The following is a 19,983-nucleotide window of genomic DNA, read 5'->3' on the forward strand; positions in this document are numbered from 1 at the left end:
AGGTGTGACCTCAAAATAATACTTTAAAAGAATGTGATATGGGTAGAAATGGCTTTATTTATATAATATTAATTATTATTATTTAGTTGCTACCGGAAAAGTTTTTCATCCTAGCCTACAATATATTTTCTATAATGGAAATGTAAACGTACATGGCAAAAAGTCACATGGGCATTATTACGATCAAAGATGTTCTATTATATTGACAAGATAGTCGAGTGAACGCTCTAACAATGGAAATACTTTTCCTCAGACTTGGAAGCAGGCGGGAGGAGTCACGATCAGGTGGGACCCTTCTAGCCAATGAGAGGGCAGATACAGGCGTGTGACCAGACAAAACTCTGAAATAAAATCGTGTTTTTTTTGCCGAAATTCCATGTGCGTCCACTTATATCAATACATTCGCAACAAAATAACAATTACGAAACTTATATTCGATCAATTAAGATTCACGTAGCAAATTATATATGAATTATTTTGTTTTAGCAAATTCAACACTCTCATTGACCATATAAAAATGTCTCACTTCGTGTATTATTTTCGTAGACAGATTTTGGGCTGAGTAAATCCTCTCGCGTAGCCTCTTCCTCTGTGCTACAATGTTGCAACAAGTGACAGTTGGACACCGCAAAACAAAACAAATATGGCGGCTGACCGCTCAAGAACTGCAATTCGATTCGAGTGGTAGGCTGCGCTGTATTTTCGAACCGAAAAGGGGTATGAATAACGTTTAGTGCTTTTAAATTATATTTGGTGTGATAGAATTTAGCTAACATATTGCATCAAAGCTTCCGTTTCCCAACATACATTTTAGTGTAGCCTGTCCCGACGTGCATTGGCTGCATTTTAGAATCTGGTTTCAAAATTCTGTTGAAAATATGTCTGCCACACTTCAAAGCATTGCATAAAAAAAAGTATTAACTGCAGAAATGTTTGTAGGCCCAAGGGTTTCCAATGCCAATATCAAACAAAATGTCTTGACGCTACAAAAGCTGTAGCCTAAACGCATTTACTTATCAATGTCTTTCTCCCGCCACAGTCTCTAAGAATATGACCACCATGGACACAAAACAGATCACTCATCATGCTCTTCAAATGGACAAATTTAACAGGGCGGGTAACTATGACAACATTATGCCTCTCCTGACCGCCCTTGATAATGCCTGTGTGACTTGTGAGCAGCTGCAAGGCACAGACATCGTCAGGGTCCTTTACAGACTCCTCAAAACCTGCTCAGACAATTCAGTGAAAAAAACAGCCAAGCAACTGTTGTCAAAATGGAAGAAACTCTACAGTCACCCCTATCACATCTCAAAGGAGAAGGGAAGTGAAGAAGAATTCACTGTCATTGGAGAGAGTATGCTGGCTGATAAAGCGTGTCTGGCAGACAGAGGTGGCCTAGCTGCTGGTGATGCTAGTAAACCAGTGGAGTTGGGTGTGTCTTGTGAACATGCGGTTTTCCATACTGGGTCAGAGGACAGAACACTCACAAATGGGACCAAGTGTGGGAGAGCTAAGGGAGAAGGGGTGTCATCGTGGCAGGCAGCTGGTGATTCGTCTTCGGGGTCAATTTTGCCCACCCTCTCAAAGCAGTCAGAAACTCCTGCCACCACTTCCCTGGATAACCCTCCCCTCTGTAAGGATTCCTTTGATTTGGGTTTGAGGACAAAGTGCATCCAGCTCCTCCTTGGTGCCCTCGGTCCAGAAACTTCCAAGGAAGCCGAGGGGAAGACTGCAGATCTGGCCCGCGTCATAGAGGTGCACATCCACGCGCTGCACCGTGCAAACCAGGCCAAATACAAGGCCTGCATCAGGAGTAAGGTGGCCAACCTAAGGAACCCCAAAAACGGCCACCTTCGGTGTGGTCTCCTGGGCGGCAGCCTGGGGCCGGAAGTCTTCGCCGGGATGTCTGTGGAGGAGATGGCCAACGAGGAGCTCCAGCGGCTGAGGGAGGAGTACTCATCGCGGGGGGTGAGCGAGAGGCAGCTACCCCAGGGGGTGGAGGGGACGCCCACCCAGAAGCTGCGGTGCAGGCGGTGCGAGGGTTCGGACTGCAGAGTGACGCAGGTGTCCCGGGGCACGCTGTTTCTGCCGGCGTGGGTCCGCCAGGCCACCGCAGACACGGATGCCATGACCTTTGTGACCTGTAGCAGGTGTGGGGAGCAGTGGTACCACAGCGGCTGGGTGTGCCTCTGATAGGCCATCCTCACCACACCACATGTAAAATGCCTGCTTTGTTTTTGTCGAGATTCTGTTGAAATGGCTTTGCCCTATCAAACTGAATAATGTCATGTTTTAATCACAGAAATAAAGGGACATTTTACCACATGATTATACATTACATTGTCATTAAACTTGCTGCGCTACATACTGTAATACAAATGTGGTTATCTTTCTTTTACTATTTCTCATTCTGGCATTAATAGGTAATGTGTGTTTATCATGGGGTCTTTCTGTTAGAACAGAAGATGTAGTCCCTATGTTGACATTTCAGTTGAGCTGCAGATTAAGACCCATGTGGCCTTCCTGTGGCCATGTGACGCTGTGAGCAGCACAAGGAGCATGTGACCCATTAATCAGCCCAAGATACAGCTCCGGCAGGGTCATGTCTAGAAGGGATACAGTTTATGTCAAATTGATGTCAAAAGTACATTTTTATTTTAGCTAACCCTTTTCCTAACCTAAAGTATCCTAAACTGCTATGTTAATTCTCCTAACCTGCTGCGTAAATTCTCGTAACCTGCTACGAAAAGTCAATTTTGAGATAAGCTGTACCCCATCTAGACAAAACCCTCCGTCCGGAGGCTTGCTGATCTCCCATGATCCCTCACTTTCTAGCCCACAGCCAGTGCTAATGACTCAGGATCCCATCATTGTGATGACAATGAAGTCTTAGTATTCCAGAAAGATCCATGCTAGTTGGACAAAGTTGGCTAAATTAGCTATTCTCTGTAGGCAGGGATAGGGGTTCAGGAATATATGGAATGGTAGCAGTATTTTGTTTTACATAAGATTATAATAAATGGTTATATTGTTAAAGAATGTTAAAGTTATATTGTTAAATGGGTATATCTTTCATTGAAATGGCCATTGAACAGTAGGAAATGTAAGATTATTGTATATGATTTGTTCTCATCAGTGTTTTTGTAATGTGTCTGTACATTACAGAGATATCTGTATCGGAGTCATTGGAGATAACATTCTGTTTTATCAACTGAATTAAGTTTGTGTTTCACTATCAGTATGTCATGTGTATTTTCAAGGAGTGTCTTTTCCAAAGTCCATGCAGTTCCCTATCTTATTGATAGTCTCCCTGTTTATAGCCTTTAACTTTTCAATCATTGTCTGACAACTTTCTTTCTTTGAGACACACACACATGCTCAGGCAGTATGTGTGTACTGTGCATGGTGGTACTTACAAACATAGACACACCTTCACAATCATTCACATTCACACTGTTTGATACATTGTGTGTGCAGGCTTTTCTGCCCAGTCCCACACTAATAATATTACAATGGATAAATGTTATCAAGTGGAAAGTCCACATTCTCATATCTTTCAAAGAGCATACCATTGCTGATACTGTACATTGAGGTACAGCAGAATGAAATGTAGGGGAGAGTGGGGTAAGTTTGTGCAAAAGGGGTAAGTTGAGCCACCCTTGTTTCTAGGGAAACCATACACAAAATTAATATTTTGACCAAATATTTAGGGAGAGGCCATCCTTTCATGGAGTCTGTTAAGGAAGAAACCACATGGAAAAAGTGGTAAGCAAGTTATTTGCAAAAAAAAAAAAAAGATTTTCACCAAGTCATAGGAATTTGTGTTAGAGGTTTCATGATGCTTGTATCTAAACCAAAGTAGATCATTTTAAGATTGTTCTATACATCAGTTGGTGTCAATATGAGGTCCTAAACCTAGCATGAAATTGCATCCTTGTAGCTGTGTGGGCTAAAATAGTCAAATGTTTGCCTTGGGGTAAGTTGAGCCAATGACACGTTGAGCAAATTGAAGTGTTTTCTTCCCAGGCGTAATGCAAGGCATTATCGCTGGCATATGAGATAACAACAGGGCATGGTCTGTTAAAAGTGTAAAAAAATAATAATAGTTTGTTAGGTGTTAAGCCTGTCTTAAAATATGCTTAAAATTATTAAAAGATAAAAAGTTTTGTGATTCTGTTGAATTGTGTTTGGGAAATAAATATAGACATAGTTTTAAAAGGTAGTGGTAATATTTCATTCAGTACAGACATTTGTATGTGGCTTAATTTACCTTCTCCCGGGGCTCAACTTACCCCATACTATCATTTATCTTCTTAAAATCTGATTTTAAACCAAACCCTAAACCTTAACTACACCGCTAAAGTTATGCCTAACCTAAATTAAGATTTTGACTTTTGTGGCCAATTTCGACTTTGTGGTTGTGCTATCTAATGTAACCCGTATTCTTGTCACAACGGGGCTTGGCTATCCTTGACAAAGTGCAGTGTTCGAGTGATTGATTGTGTCATCGACTAAAATATTGATATACCTTATGTTGTAATTAGCTGATATTTAAAAAACTTTCCATCGCGTTGTGAGATCTGACATGTGTATGCAACTCCTGGGCAGAGGAAAGCGCCCATTGTATAGAATGTTACAGTAACGGCATCACAATATTGCCAGAGATGTAATTGTATGGGCATTGCAATGGCCACATTCAAAAAGCCATGACGCATCAGTGTTTAGAATGTCAATTTCCTGCTATACTTTTTCAGTGGCAAAAGCACAATTACACACACGTTAATAGCTTCCTTTATCCATTTAGCCCACAGTAGGCGTGACAAACGATCGGTCATATGAGCGTCAGTAGCGCCATGTCCCCGGGAAACCTCGGCCGCTCGTGAGGATTTTGCAAAGGGATGGAGCGGTATGGCAACACCGACGTACATTATAAACATCAAGGTACAGTTGCAACCAATTGATACTTTTCGTAGCTAGATATTTCAGACTTTCACATTTAATGTAAATTATATTTGTTTACCAGTTAGCCTAGCCAGCTACATGAAGCCAGCTGATGTTTAGGCTTCGCGCATGATCTCACAGACTACGTGGTTCATTGCAAGCGAGCAGTTCGGGACAACTGGGAACTGAAAAAAAACGAGGTCAAATCAGTCAGTGATCTTCAGGTCGGAATGTCGGAGCTCTAAGAAAGATGCCCACATTTCCGAATTGTAATTCCGAGTTGGATGACAGTTCAAACGATTTTTTTCTCCAGTCAGAGCTCGTTTTTTTCAGTTGTCTTGAACGCATTGAAGTCAACGATGTCCGAGATCCCAGTTGTTTTGAACGCGTATATCCACCAGCAGTCTTTATTCCTAGTGTTTGTGTGTTATTTAGGCCGTGGGAGTCCGTTATACTTACTCCATATGACAGTCTTGTTGTGTACTTGCTAATCAGCCTACTACCAAAGCAAGTTTGTTTCCAATATTATCCCGTCACAGAGCTATAGCCTACGTCTATTTTCAGAATATCCTCGCGATGGATATGTGTTCACTTTTATCTAAGTGTGTCATCAAACAAACAAAGCACAAACATTCCAAGCTTCTGCGCGTGTTCTATCCAACCAAGTTCTCTGTTGGCTGGTGATGGATGTAATGCTGGGGATAGGACCAGATTGTCTTGTTCTACAAATCACTGGTAGGATATTTTAATAGGGCTCTTTGTTGAATAGATAGAGCATTACCATAGTTACATAAAGGTAACAAAAATATTAAAAACATACCATTGATTGCCATGCTGATAATGCTCAAACATTATTTTATTTTTTTAAACATGATTTTTTTTAAATTCGAACCTGAACAGTAGGCCTACTTCCCCTTTAAATCTTGTGACCGGTGAAAGCCAGTGCTGATATGGGCACATGACTCTGTCTCTCTCTCTCTCTCTGTGTGTGTGTGTGTGTGTGTGTGTGTGTGTGTGTGTGTGTGTGTGTGTGTGTGTGTGTGTGTGTGTGTGTGTGTGTGTGTGTTGTGAACCACAGCTGCAGAAAGGCAGCATAACAAAGGTGCAGTCAGTGTCCTCTCTAGTCCAGATATATTCCGGCACATTAAATTCACTGTAGTTGGCTGAGGCAGCTAACAATAGGCAGTCTTTTAACCAATTTCACTAACAAGATGTGCGTCTGTTACCGGTGTCTCTGACCTATTTCACTACCCTTTTGGATGTTATTATATCATTATGGAAATGGATAGAGGGCTAGAGAAGATTTCTTAAGTCGTTAACTCCATTGATTAGAGGTCAGTGATGCAAGTCATTTGAATTTAGTGGCACAGTGTTGTCACAGTATTTGAGGAGGCTGCTGAACACTGCCTCAATCAGAGACGAGGCATTGATCGATTATGTGATGGAGAGGCATTGAGGGGGTGATAAGCTCATATTTCTCTACTCATTCTAAGCCCCTTCATCACCAACCAGATAACAGTTGGAGCCCTGTTAAAATCGTCACTCTGGGAAAGGGCTCAAACAGGTCTCACAGGGATGTTAGGAATTGGATGATCGGATTTTCTATTTCTTCTCTTTTTTAAAACTCAAAATATAATTCATAGAATTGCAAGTGGGTTGACCCATCGGATTTTCTATTTCGTCTCTTTTTTTAAAAAAACTCGAAATATAATTCATAGAATTGCAAGTGGGTTGACCCACCTAGTCTCTTGGACTAATTGGGGTCTTTGTTTGTTTAAGGATAACATTCGTCTTTACTTTCTCAGCAGCCTGCAATGTTAGTCATTGCTTAATAGCAGAGACATTGAACCCTTCAGTGTGTTACTGTATTAATAACCAAGGTCTACAACAACCTGGAATTTTAATACCCATACCAGACATTCACTCTAATTACAGGAACTTAAAGGCCTCATTAAATGCGCGTCATGGAATCCTTTGACATGTTCACATAGTTCATCATTGTCATGGTATTAACCTAACATCATACTTTCTGTTTTTTCTATCAGGTGCTCAATTAGGCTATGGTTTGCCCTGATACATAACGGTAAGAAATGACATGTGTTAAGAATGTATTACTGTCACTGTCTCTTCTTGTGTCCTTACACAATGCATTCTATACTCTACTGTGCTACTGTATTGTAGTAGACTAAACTACGTTTTAGGCCTATAGTTGTCTGCTGTACTGTACAGTCGGCCAAACTCACCCCACGTGTTTAATGCATCATGTCTGCTCTGAAGCCAAGCATTATGCAGACAAAACGTTCTTGTGGTGTGTGACCTGTGGCCACAGCTTTGCTCATGTGATTCTCTAAGAGATGGTCATTTGATCATTGTCCACGTGACACACGCTGAGAATATTCACACTCCTACAACAGTTAATGTCGTCAGGAAAATGTTACGACTTCATTGGATAAGATATCAACTACTAGACTGTTTAACATTGTGACTGATTTGACTTTAGCTGACTACAGATGAGGTTGTTAATCTGTGTTTCTTAATCTTGTTATTTTCTTTTCTTAGACTGTTAACAGAGCAATCAATCAGTTGATTGATTAAACTGAATGACTATGTCATCTATTTGTCAGGTAGCAGCACTGCTTCCCAGACCATCCCCCCCAGCCAGCTATCCCACCAACCCTTCAGCCCAGGCCCAGCCATGACAGCCAAGTCGTCCCTGCTCAAGGTGATCCTCCTTGGGGACGGAGGCGTGGGCAAGTCCTCCCTCATGAACCGCTACGTCACCAACAAGTTTGACACGCATCTCTTCCACACCATTGGCGTGGAGTTCCTAAACAAGGAGCTGGAGGTGGACGGGCGCACCGTGACGCTCCAAATCTGGGACACGGCGGGCCAGGAGCGCTTCCGCTCGCTCCGGACACCTTTCTACCGTGGCTCCGACTGTTGTCTCCTAACCTTCAGCGTGGATGACAACCAGAGCTTCCACAATCTCAACAACTGGAAGAAGGAGTTTGCCTACTACGCTGATGTCAAGGAACCTGAGAAGTTCCCTTTCGTGGTCCTGGGTAATAAGTTGGATGTGCCAGAGAGGCAGGTTTCGGGTGAGGACGCCCGCCAGTGGTGCCGCGACAACGGCGGCCACCCGTACTTTGAGACGAGCGCCAAGGACTCGACCAACGTGGCGGCAGCGTTTGAGGAAGCGGTGAGGAGGGTGCTAGCGCAGGAGGAAAGGGGGGAGCACCTCATCCCGACGGACACAGTGGACCTGCACAGGAAGCCGCGCTCTGGTGCCTCCTGCTGCTGAGATGTAGGGTTGATTACCTTTATTTGACTCTTAAAGGCCCAATGCAGCTGTTTATCTCAATTTAAAATGGGCAAAAATAGCTTTTTAGCCAAAAACTATTTCTCAAGCAAGAATTCTGCGAAGACTGGGAAAACTAGCTGTTTATTGGAAGAGAGGTTTGGAACAGTTTTTGTTATTGGTCTATTGACCAATCTACCGAACAGTGATGTCATCATTGAAAGCTGAAACTCCCGTCCATGCAAACCTGCTGATTATAATGTCCTGTGTAGATTGTATTTTCAACCACCAAATATCAGGAAAAAAACTGATCACATTTTTTCACAGTTTTACAGTGTTAGTTTCATCAGCTGTTTATACAATATGGTATGAAATACACGAAAATGTGAATTTTGACTGCACTGGGCCTTCAAAGAGACAGTAGGGGCATATTTGAACTTCTGCTGCCCAACTCTGGCCGTAACTTGAGTACTGATGATACCAACGGCCATTTGGTTCAAGTTCTCCTTTTTAACTGTGGTTAATGCTTTCGTTCTGCTCTGTGCTCCTCCCTTGGTTTACCCGACTGCTTGTGCATGCGGACACACAGCCTGTTCATAGCATTATACACACCCATCCCACTTAGGCTATATAAGTTTTATCATACACAGGAGTGCTCATAGTTGGGCCTGCTATTTTACATTCCTTTGCGCTGGCGTGTGTGTTTTATCAGTGACTACTACGAACAAGAGATTACTTTGTTCTGCGCTTGTCCTCCAGTAATCAAGTAATGACTAAATATTTACATTTTAGTCATAGCAGACACCCTTATCCAGAGCAACTTACAGTAGTGAGTGCTTACATTTTATGTACTTTTTCGTACTGGTCCCCCGTACTGGTCCCCCGTTGCAAGCGCCCTGCTCTACCAATTGAGCCACATGGGAAATACTACATTGTCATCCCATCTATTAAATGGGCTGAATGTGCCAAATGTATATTAATTTTGTTGATTGTTTAAAATAATCGTATTTTGTATTAACATTAGTAGTCAGTACACAGACTGACTGAACTGCAGTATGTGTTGGAGGGGAAACCAGATGGTTCTGTCCAGTCTACATCATTGTACAAATGGAAACAAAATTCCAGTCAAACCTGTTTCTCTGATTATTCTCACTTGATGGGCTGATTTTAGATTTTAAACCCACTCAACCCAGCCATGCAAATTTTGGCTGTGTGATTTCGAAGCCGTTCATTGGCTTTATCGCATGCTCTATAGAGACCAACGTTGAATGGACTCCCATCAACATCCATAAGTATGTCCAGCATTCATAATGACCGTAAGAGCTTTATGTTTAATCTCATCCAATTTCCAGATAAACCGTCAAAAGCCTTTTTATAGCCATGTTAATGTGTGTTCGTTAGGAATGTCAGGGCACTGAAGCATGTAGATTGGTCTTTTAGCTACAAAAACATTAGCTTTAATTTATTTAAATGTATTTACAGTCACTCACTACGCGAACTGGTGCACCCGAAGCCTCAGGACGTAAGTGCATTAGCTAGCCAAACTGTTCTCGGAGAGTTTGGAAATGAATGGCTTTTTAATGTTATGCTACCTGGACTAACCATTTAGGAATGGAGCAGCAAATCCAGGGCCATTGCGCCATAATTTGTTATTATAGGCTGATTTGGGCCATCATGAGTTCTGTGTACTATATCCCCAAGGAAACCAGTCGTAAATGCATACCAGTTGTTTCTATGTTTTGCTGTAAAATGAGACCAACCATGACACACTAAAAACTGTAGGCCTATTGTACTTTTGTTCTTATGTAAAAAAAAAATATATATCGTTGGTAATTTGACAAAAGACCCCCAACAACAGTGACGTCACCAGTATTCAAATGCGAACCAGTCATTTCTACAGCAGGGTTCCCCAACTGGCAGCCTGCGGCACACCAAGTTTTCTGAGCATATACAGTACCAGTCAAAAGTTTGGACACTCCTACTCATTCAAGGGTTTCTCTTTATTTTCTACATTGTAGAATAATAGTGAAGACATCAAAACTATGAAATAACACATATGGAGTCATGCAGTAACCAAAAAAAGTGTTAAACTAATCAAAATATATTTGAGGTTCTTCAAAGTAGCTACCCTTTGCCTTGATGACAACTTTGGACACTTGGCATTCTCTCAACCACCTTTCCAACAGTCTTGAAAGAGTTCCCACATATGCTGAGCACTTGTTGGCTGCTTTTCCTTCACTCTGCGGTCCAACTAGATCATCCGTTCACCTATTCTGCATCTCACAAAGACACGGTGGTTGGAATAAAAAATTTGGACTCATCAGACATATTTCCACCGGTCTAATGTCCATTGCTCATGTTTCTTGGCCCATGCAAGTCTCTTCTTCTTATTGTCCTTTAGTAGTGGTTTCTTTACAGCAATTTGACCATGAAGGCCTTATTCACAGTTTCCTTGATGTTGAGATGTGTCTGTTATTTGAACTCTGAAGCGTTTATTTGGGCTGCAATTTCTGAGGCTGGTAACTCTAATGAACTTATCCTCTGCAGCAGAGGGAACACTGGGTCTTCCTTTCCTGTGGCGGTCCTCATGAGAGCCAGTTTCATCATAGTGCTTGATGGTTTTTGCGACTGAAGAAACATTCGAAGTTCTTGAAATTTTATGGATTGACTGATCTTCATGTCTTAAAGTAATGATGGATTGTTGTTTCTCTTTACTTATTTGAGTTGTTCTTGCCACAATATGGACTTGGTCTTTTACCAAATAGGGTTATCTTCTGTATACCACCCATACCTTGTCAACTGATTGGCTCAAACGTATTAAGAAGAAAAGAAATTCCACAAATGAACTTTTTAACAAGGCACACCTGTTAATTGAAATGCATCCCAGGTGACTACCTCAAGAAGCTGGTTGAGAGAATGCCAAGAGTGTGCAAAGCTGTCATCAAGGCAAAGGGTGGCTACTTTGAAGAATCTCAAATATAAAATATTTAGAATTTTTAACTTTTGTTTTTGGTTACTACATGATTCCATATGTTATTTCATAGTTTGACGTTTTTACCATTATTCTACAATGTAGAAAATTGTAAAAATAATGAAAAACCCTTGAAAAGAGTAGGTGTGTCCAAACTTTTGACTGGTACTGTGTATAATTATTTTGTGTTTGACATAAGACTGTAAAAACACTGGCAAATCGGCTCCAAGTGATTTTTATTTTGGAACTGTGTTCCAGAGTATTCCCATGCATTATATAAAGATACATGTGATCGTATACAAATGTAAGCAAGGTTTGAAATGTATGTTTTCGTCAAATATTCGATCTTTCGACTTCTTGTGGTCATTTTTCAGTCTAAAAATAATTTATTTTCTGTCCCCCTGACCATCCGCTCAAGAAAAATAAATTGTCCTGTTCCAGTGTCTTGCTTTAAAAACATGAACTAACCTGAAACACTATCAATATGGTCTTAAAATGTATGTTTTTGCGTGTGTTGAAATAAAAAGTTAGCCATTTTAAACCAATGTTGAAGTAATGTGCTCCATCTGTGGAGTGTTTGGTCTTCCACTGACCACTGTATTGTTGGTCAACTGTAGGGCAAATACACTGCTATCCTAATGTGCAGACCCCCTTCTTGGGGTGTAGGGTGAAGTTGCCCCTAGATGCTGATCTTGGGTCAGTTTTGCATTTCCCCCACTAATGGTTAAGTTTACGATTTGGTGTGGGGGGGATCCTAGATCTGTACCTAGGGGAAACTTCACCCCGGAGCTTTCCAGGTCTTAATCAATAGCTTTGGACTACCATTTTAGGAAATGAACAACGCTACATTTTTCCACCAGGTGGACTCAGCATCTCACAAAACTCTACAAAGGCAACACCCCAAGGTTGTCCCATCACTGTGGTTGAGGGTGAGAGCTGGGGTGCGTTCAGCAGGACGCAACATTTTGGAATGTTTCTGATAGCCTATTTCTATGTAGAACAAACATGGTTCTCTGATACATAGAATAAGGAATCACATCAGCAATATGAATGGCATTTCTATCTGCAACATTTTACAACGTTTGGCAACTGACTTGTTCAAAGCATATATATGTCATTCATCCCATTGCGTGTGTGTTTAACAGGAAGTCCAAACTTGTAAGAAAGCGACAGAAAGCAGCTCTTTCACGATAAAATATCGGTTTTACTAGAGAAGGTTACAAAAATCATCACTATACAGGAGTCATATAACTATTTAAAACTTTAAAAAGAAAAACAATGAAACAACTACAGGGTCTACAATGTCATCAAGGTACAATGGATATCTTTAAAAACAAAAAAACAAAAAAGAGTTGAGTGGGGGCAAACGCTGCCTACCATATTTGTCAGTACGATTGACTACACATCACCTGAAAAACTGCAAAGACACAGTCATGTTGCCTTCATGCAATAACGAGGAAACGACAACACACCCTGACTGACACGCATCTTATATGAAACGGAACATGCGCTTGCCTACATCGACCTGGTGGCAAAGCACACTGTATTATATCAAACATAACACACATGGGAATATAGTCCTTTTTTTTCAGTATTTAGACGTTTGCACACGTGGACAATACCGACATGCCTTTTCATATGAAAGTTAAATAAATCATCGATTCACTGGTGTGAGGAAGATAACTTGGGAGCTTAGGACTATAAGGTTCTATCTGCAAAAAGATAATTCTGACATAATTGGCTTTACAGTTTCGAGCCCTCGTTGGTTTGAATGAGGTCAGCCATTTTTATCTTGAATTCATTTGAACTTAACATGAATTGGGGTATTTAGAGTATATTGTATGTAGGTAGAGAACATTGAACAGAACAAGGCTATGCCACGAACTCAATTTAGACTACAATGCAGATACCTTATAGTCCGAAGCACTTGAACTACTCAGTGATCATTATTATAGAATAGGTCATGATAATGAAATGATATCTGGGAGAAAAAAAATGAAAATTCCTGACTTGTTATATTGTAAACATCTAAAAGGTATCTGTTCATATAACAGGCCTAAAAGTATGACAGATGAGTCACTTTCATTTGGCTTGCCATAGTAAAATAATTACAAATAATGTCAAAGACAAGTTATTCATTACTTTAGCACAGGGAATGATTCAGCTGCCTAAAACTGATAAAAACATTGAAAACCATTTTGTACATTTTTTTTTCTTCACATTTTAAAATGTATACAATACAAGCACCACCGCCATCATGACTCTGTATTTGCTTCCTTCTCACAACATACCGTTTTAAAAGATGTTACATTACTATTATATTTAATGCAGAACAAGTAATTGGATGCTAAACATATACTCCAAAAGGAAACATTTACATATTGGTAATCAAAGGTAAAATAGCATGGTAAAACATTGACCGTGCTCTCCACATTCAGGACGTGTCATTCAATAGAACTTCCTTTGGGGCGGTTCATATATTTACAGGTGAACTTCATCCCTTTAAGGGTGGACGTGTCTTGAGGAAAGTGAATGTATGATTCCAAAAACCGGGAGGAGAAAGAAAACCACCCTTCACAGTTGTGTACAATTAACAAACATTGGGCCTTTTGTTATGTTCACTTCAGCTGTGGCCTTGCCTTGTAACAAGTGTGTGCTTAATCAGTGAAGTGTTAGCCTGGTCCCAGAGCTATTTGTGCTGTCTTGCCAACTCCTATGGTCATTATCATGGCAAACATAGGAGCTATAAAGCACAAAAAGATCTGGGACCAGGCTAGTGGAGTTTTTATTTTGGTTTAGTATCTGAGGTATGTATAATGTATCACTTACAAACAGAACAAGGCAATTTGACCTTGAGTGTTGGTTTGTCCTGTGGGTTTAGAAGCAAGGCCGTTTCCAGAGAAAACCTGCCATACAGAGGGCTAGGTGGAGGTTCACTAGCCTGGTCCCAGATCAGTCTGTGCTGTCTTGCCAATTCCTATGGTCATAATAACACGACAATGACCATAGGAGTTGGCAAAACAGCACAAACAGATCTGGGACCAGGCTAGAGGTTCACCTGCAGGTCAAGGTAATGTGTTAACACTGCAGACAGCTGCTGACAGAACTGCTGCTTTGGGCCAACAGTCACATTAGTGAATGTGTCCAATCCGGTTAGGGTACAGCACACCTTTTTCTCCTCTGGCCAAAATGAAGAATTACTTAACAGAAATTGCTGGATGTCAATAAAGGATTGGGAAAGTTAACGTAATAGTAGGAATATTTTCTATGAGAGGCACCCTGAGATGCTGTGTATGTAATGTATACATGGGTTTTGTAATTCTACTTTACTTTTTTATATTTTTGATACAAGCATTACCATTAAAAAAGCAAAAAACTAAATCAGGTAAAACAGGGTTGCGATAAGATAACCAAAGGAGAAAAATACCAGAAATAAGAGAAGACCAGATAAATATAATAATAGTAAACCTGTCATACTTTGAAGTAGTATAAAAAAAAAAAAAAACATTCATACATACACATTCACACAATATATTCATATATATAAAACACCAAAAAACCAGGACATTTTGTGGCACGCTTCCTCAGGAGTTGTGCAGACAGTGACCTTGTTGTTAGGCGGTTATTAGGAGCTGTGTTAGTGCTGTGCTGTGATTGGCTCAGAGCAGTTAGGCTATGGCAGCAGGGTTGCGCTCAGTAACGGTCCAATCGAGAGCAAACGTTTGCAAACAGGAAGAGGTACCACCTAACCTGAGCTCATCCAATAGGAACTTCTCATATACCTGTTCCATTTGAAAACGTTTGCTCCCATTTGGACAAAGGACCTGATTCAGATTTGAGAAAAGTGTGCTCAACTCAGACTTTCGCTTAAATTGTCAATTGATGTTAATGGAAGACATGGGCTGCATTTCATTTACACAGGCAGTCCAATTCTGATATTTTGTTCACTAATTGGTCTTTTGACCAATCAGATAAGCTCTGAAAAAGAATTGATGTGAAAAGATATGATTGGTCAAAGGACCAATTAGTGGAAAAAAATATCAGAATTGTGCTCCCTGTGTAAATGTAGCCAACGTGTGAATATTTGAGTTGAGTGAACATATCTCAAGTCAGAACACCGCCCATAGTGAAGGAGACCCAGGTGTTGGTTTTACTCAGAAGGGGGTTGGAGGTTAGGTGTGAGGAAGTGTGTGAAGGGGTGGTCGGCCGGTTCTTATGAGTAAGAGGAGTTGAGACCCTCCTTGGAGCCACCCTCCTCCACGTCGTCGTCCTTTGTCTTGATGTCCTGGTACTCGTTCTGGTTGCAGGCGCTCCTCAGGTAGGCCCAGTTCGCCGACAGGATCATCAGATAGTGGATCTGTGTGGGGGGAGGGGGAGAGAGAACAGAGGGAGGGAGGGAGGGAGGTAGGGAAAGTGCATAGGATGATGGCCAGTGAGAGGGTTAGTTAGCCAAAGCGAGCTATATGAGTAGAAGATACATATCATGTTGACCAGTCTACCAGATGTCAAACGAGACACATTAGCATTTCTACTGTACAATGTCAGTATGTTTTGGTTAGGTTGGCTAGGTTAGTATTAGTAAATGACAGAAAACCAAGTCAGTGGGGATTAATTTTCTCAAAACAGTCACTATCCTAAAAAGAGAGGACAATGGTCTTGGTTTTCCTTCACATTTTATGTTTATTTTGCATAAACTAAAAAGGCACAACGTCTTTCATAACAAATATCACAAAAAGAGACTAGCCTAAACAGGCTAAAAAAGACTAACTTCAAGCTAGACAGTTAGAATTTGGGGGAAAGATATTAAAGTCTCATTGAGAAGAAAACTATATCCTTTGATTAGAATAACTACAGAATATTGTAGTAATCTGAAGCTAGATACAGCAACACAAATATTCCCTTCTTACACTGGCGCTGTCCCTTTTTATTGATAATCTATCCGTCCTCAATGCTATGTGCCTGCTCTACTTGAATGAACTGGTCAACCTCGCCATAGCCTTGACTGGTGGTCCCACATGGTACTGTACTCCTATTGTACTGGATCAGTACTTCTAGGCACATATCCTGTCTGGAGAGAGAATGTGAGGGACCTCAGCCATGTTCGCTAATCATGCACTCACTAGTCCCCTCAGTGTGGTTTAAAGGCATGTGTTGCAATAGGGTTGGAAGCAAAGACACATAGATCTATCTGTATTACGTTAACAGTCATGTACGTTTCTCTACGTGCTGCAGTACATACTCTCCTCCCCACCCACCCACCCTCTCTGTCTTTCTTTCTCTTCATCTTTCTTTCTTCCTTTTTAACTAGCTTTCTTTTTTTGCTCTCTCACTTTCTATCATTTCTCTCTCTTCTCTCATTCTCTCGCTCTCTAATACGGCTCGGAGAACTTTGTGGAGCAGCGGTTGCCGTGGCTCATAAACTTGAGAACAGCGTAGTTATACGTGGTGGCCATCATGTAGATCAGCTGGGAGGGATAGATTAGAAGACAGAGTGGGGTGAGAAACAAAGTCAATGACCAGGAGGCCTTTGGGAGGCCAGTGCTGCTCTTGAGTGGCATCTGGCTAGATTGTGCAGTACTGTACCTTCATATTGCATAGACCAACATCTATAAACAAAGTTAGACTGCCACAGCGCACACAATTTCAGATGGCAGTCTATGTGCTGAATCTTCTCACACCCACTAATGAGCAATCCAAGTTTGGTAGAGTAGCTGAAAGGCCTTAAGCCCTGTTGCCTCAGTGGAGAGCATGGCCTCATGACCCCATTACTGAGTTCAGCGGAGTTCAACTAGCCATCACATAATGACAACTACACTGATTGGATAAAACAACTTAATTATTTGCAAAAAAAAAATGATGTACAAATCATTAGCTCCACCTATGAAGACATATCGGTCTTGTTCTATCATCTCTGGTACAAAATACTGTATGGTCAGAGTCTTGTGAGGCATTCCTCTCCATTGGCCACAAAGTAAATGTGTTTTAGCCAGGAGCTCTTTGATCTGGCCTATGTCAGTGTGTGTCCAGCCAGAAGCTATAGGGCAGACTTACACCCTCAGGAAAACTGAGTCAGAACCATGAAGCGTGGAGGAGGGATTACCATGGCAACAGATCAGTGTACCATGGCAACGCATGCAAATGATTCAAACATGGGGAATTCGGGATATAGGGCATCCAAAGCTTACCAATGCAATGAGGGTGGCGCCTGCCCCAGCACACGCAACAATGTACAGGTGGAAAGACAGGTAGAACTGGAAAACATGGAGACCGATCTCTGGTTAGTGATGATACTTTGATTGACACTCATAAAATATGTCCTTTCCACAATCAGTATAATTACAGTACAGTGATGAAGAATATTTTTGCGCCTTTGACAAATGTATAAAACATGTTTTTTTTCAACAACAAAAATAAATAAGTATTGAATAGGAAGGTTTATATGATATTCCTATTATATGAGGTTCATGAAGGTTCATATGATGTGCATAAAGATTTACAGGAGGAGGAGGAGGGGGTTGCCGTTCTCACCTCGCTGGTGCTACAGATGTCTCCTAGTGTAGATCCGCAGGCTTTGCCGGGTGTCGCATTCCATGGAATAATACCTAGACGATCAGGAACAAGAGATATCGGTTAGGACCAACAGACAGGCCCTATTCAGCGCAGAGTGGTTAATCACTTCACTTGCACAACATTTGTTGGAAAAACCAGTTGATTTGACCACATGTGATAGTAAAGGTTAACTGTTTATACCATCTGCCATTAAAGTGGACAGATGGTGATGACGCACTGCTTCAGGGTGATGGTAATAGTTATAAACACGATATAGATGTCGATGCAGTAAATGACTTAAACACCCTATAGATATTGACATGTAAAGGCTAAGTGTTCACAGCACCTGTAGCGAAGGCATACTGTTGATAAGATACATCCTACCACCTCCAAGTGGACGTACGTCACACTCCTTGCATTAGGCCCTTATGCAAGGCTATATCGTGATGTGGCGAATCTATACACGGACGTGTTCTGCTGGATGCTATAGGCAGAATGGCCTTCATATGAACATGGGTCATACTCCATACTCCAACCAGGTTGAAATGTTATTACACGGACCAGTGTGTGTGTGTTACTGAGTGACACTCACCGTACTGCCTGACGTCCACACAGATGGTGTCGGGATCGGTGATGTTGGCCATGGGGGACTTCATGGCAGCACAGGTAGTCCACATGTTGTAGAAGAGGAAGACGGGAATGGCTGAGAAGCCAAAGATCCCCAGGAAGGCCAGGCCCAGGATATACGTAAGGAACACAAACTGATGAAGAGGGAGAGGAGTTAGTGACATAATCATCCTCGTCGTAATCCCCATCGTTATCGTCATCGTCACCATATAAGCATTTCGCAACACCCGCAATAACATCTGCTCATCATCAACCTTGACATTGAAATCTACTGCTATACCTAACATAACACTGTACGATGTAATAACACTGTGGATGTAATAACACTGTGGATGTAATAACATCCATCAGTACGACGTCCCCTAACGACAGAGGATATTTAGAACCAAGCTCGTCATCATCTTCATCACCATATCGTCATCCACATTGCCCTGATACATGACACAATACTGGTTAGAAGGGTGGGGAAAAAAAGTTTCATCCGACGTTAGCTTGACGACACTCAGGAGAATAAAACCGTCCTCATAGCAGCCTTAAAGGCTGATGTTACTGAACATCTGCAGCAATTACACTAATCAGGCTAGAGAGCACAAACAGTTACCCTCCAGGGTGTGTGTGTACAGCTGTATGTGTGTAAATGCATGCACATCATGAACGTCATGTGTGCGGTTGTACGTGTGTGCGCATGTATGCATGCACGTGACTGTATATGTGTGTGTATACATGTATTCATTAGTGCAATGTGTGTGTGTGTGTGTGTGTGTGTGTGTGTATATGTATGCATGTATGTGTGACCGTATTTGTGTGTGACCGTATGGGGGTGTGTGTGTATTCATGTCTCACCGTAGCTGTGATGCAGCGGCCACACACGGTGGTCTTGAACTGGCTCTGCAGCTCCTTCTTAACGGCGCTGGTGGTGTAGAAGCCCTCAGCCAGCAGGATGATCCCATAAACAAAGAAGAAGGAGGCGATGCCATAGATGACGTACTGCATGGTCTGGATCCTGCTCGGAGAGACACAGTCCATTCATATCGAATAACCTGGATAAGACTTGTTCAAAGACATATACCTTTACAAACTGTAAAGGTTGACATACAGGTAAAAACATATAGGAGATACAACAGAGAAAATAAGTTCCCTTTCTCTCACACACACACTCTACCGCCCCCCCCCCCCCCACCACACACACACACACAACTTACACGATGGTGAGGGTGGCGTGGTCAGTGGTGATCTGGGAGAAGTGGTTCTCCAGCATGGTCAGTGTGCCGGTCAGCGCCACGTGACCACACCCGCAGAACAGAGCCACGCCGGAGAAACAGAGGATGGTGGCCACCAGCGAGGCGTAGGGCACGCCGCCCAGACACTTGATGCAGCATTCGAAGCAACCTGCAGGAGGAGACAGAGAGCACCTTGCTTAGGAGCAAATAACTACACAGCTGGTCAATGTTTTTTGTTGTTGAGCTACATTAGCCTATAACTCAACCTCTTGCTACATTATAATGTAGGCATACATTGGAACTATACTATGTATGTTTTTGTCCTGGAGAGCAACCGTCACTACTTAATTAATCAGGAATTAGTGAATTCATAA

The 19,983-nt window shown here is 41.7% G+C and overlaps 3 protein-coding genes across 11 annotated transcripts in view; 2 read left to right on the top strand and 1 right to left on the bottom strand.

The window, feature by feature from the left end:
* The first annotated feature begins 433 nt into the window (after nucleotides 1-433).
* tceanc (transcription elongation factor A N-terminal and central domain containing) lies at nucleotides 434-3,241 on the top strand. Its single transcript, XM_014151719.3, has 2 exons — nucleotides 434-717; nucleotides 1,040-3,241. Exons 1-2 carry the CDS (start codon nucleotides 600-602, stop codon nucleotides 2,194-2,196), a joined length of 1,275 nt encoding a protein of 424 aa, XP_014007194.1. The 5' UTR covers nucleotides 434-599; the 3' UTR covers nucleotides 2,197-3,241.
* Nucleotides 3,242-4,350: 1,109 nt separating this feature from the next.
* On the top strand, nucleotides 4,351-11,758 carry LOC106575287 (ras-related protein Rab-9A). 6 transcript variants are annotated; one of them, XM_045698896.2, is made up of 3 exons: nucleotides 4,351-4,944; nucleotides 6,990-7,027; nucleotides 7,573-11,758. In XM_045698896.2, the coding sequence occupies exon 3, from the start codon at nucleotides 7,640-7,642 to the stop codon at nucleotides 8,243-8,245; it is 606 nt and encodes a 201-aa protein (XP_045554852.1). In that variant the 5' UTR covers nucleotides 4,351-4,944; nucleotides 6,990-7,027; nucleotides 7,573-7,639; the 3' UTR covers nucleotides 8,246-11,758. The 6 variants fall into 6 exon arrangements, with proteins under 6 accessions (XP_045554852.1, XP_014007195.1, XP_045554853.1 ...); XM_014151720.3 differs by having other exon boundaries at nucleotides 4,617-4,944; nucleotides 7,569-11,758; XM_045698897.2 differs by lacking the exon at nucleotides 4,351-4,944 and adding an exon at nucleotides 5,003-5,679.
* Nucleotides 11,759-12,396: 638 nt separating this feature from the next.
* Nucleotides 12,397-19,983, bottom strand: part of LOC106575289 (neuronal membrane glycoprotein M6-b) — a 35,225-nt gene continuing 27,638 nt past the window's right edge. For 3 of the 4 annotated variants that reach the window (XM_014151725.3, XM_014151723.3, XM_045698899.2), the window contains exons 2-7: nucleotides 19,592-19,778; nucleotides 19,233-19,392; nucleotides 18,355-18,523; nucleotides 17,742-17,815; nucleotides 17,399-17,464; nucleotides 12,397-15,570 (exon numbers count right to left, since the gene is read on the bottom strand). In XM_014151725.3, the coding sequence (XP_014007200.1) occupies nucleotides 15,427-15,570; nucleotides 17,399-17,464; nucleotides 17,742-17,815; nucleotides 18,355-18,523; nucleotides 19,233-19,392; nucleotides 19,592-19,778 (800 nt within the window). In that variant the 3' untranslated portion in view covers nucleotides 12,397-15,426. Of the gene's footprint in view, nucleotides 15,571-15,873; nucleotides 16,679-17,398; nucleotides 17,465-17,741; nucleotides 17,816-18,354; nucleotides 18,524-19,232; nucleotides 19,393-19,591; nucleotides 19,779-19,983 lie in introns of those variants that run through there. The other variant, XM_014151724.3, reaches the window with a different exon arrangement.

This window comes from Salmo salar, chromosome 17 (genome assembly GCF_965601325.2).
Source record: "Salmo salar chromosome 17, fSalSal1, whole genome shotgun sequence".
NCBI lineage: Eukaryota > Metazoa > Chordata > Actinopteri > Salmoniformes > Salmonidae > Salmo > Salmo salar.

What these genes read in the sequence shown, in the direction of transcription:
- tceanc (XM_014151719.3), top strand. Translation starts at nt 600, where the DNA reads ATGTTGCAACAAGTGACAGTTGGACACCGCAAAACAAAACAAATATGG. An exon ending in TATTTTCGAACCGAAAAGGG is followed by an intron (nt 718 to 1,039) that starts GTATGAATAACG and finishes CTCCCGCCACAG; the next exon opens with TCTCTAAGAATATGACCACC.
- LOC106575287 (XM_045698896.2), top strand. Translation starts at nt 7,640, where the DNA reads ATGACAGCCAAGTCGTCCCTGCTCAAGGTGATCCTCCTTGGGGACGGA.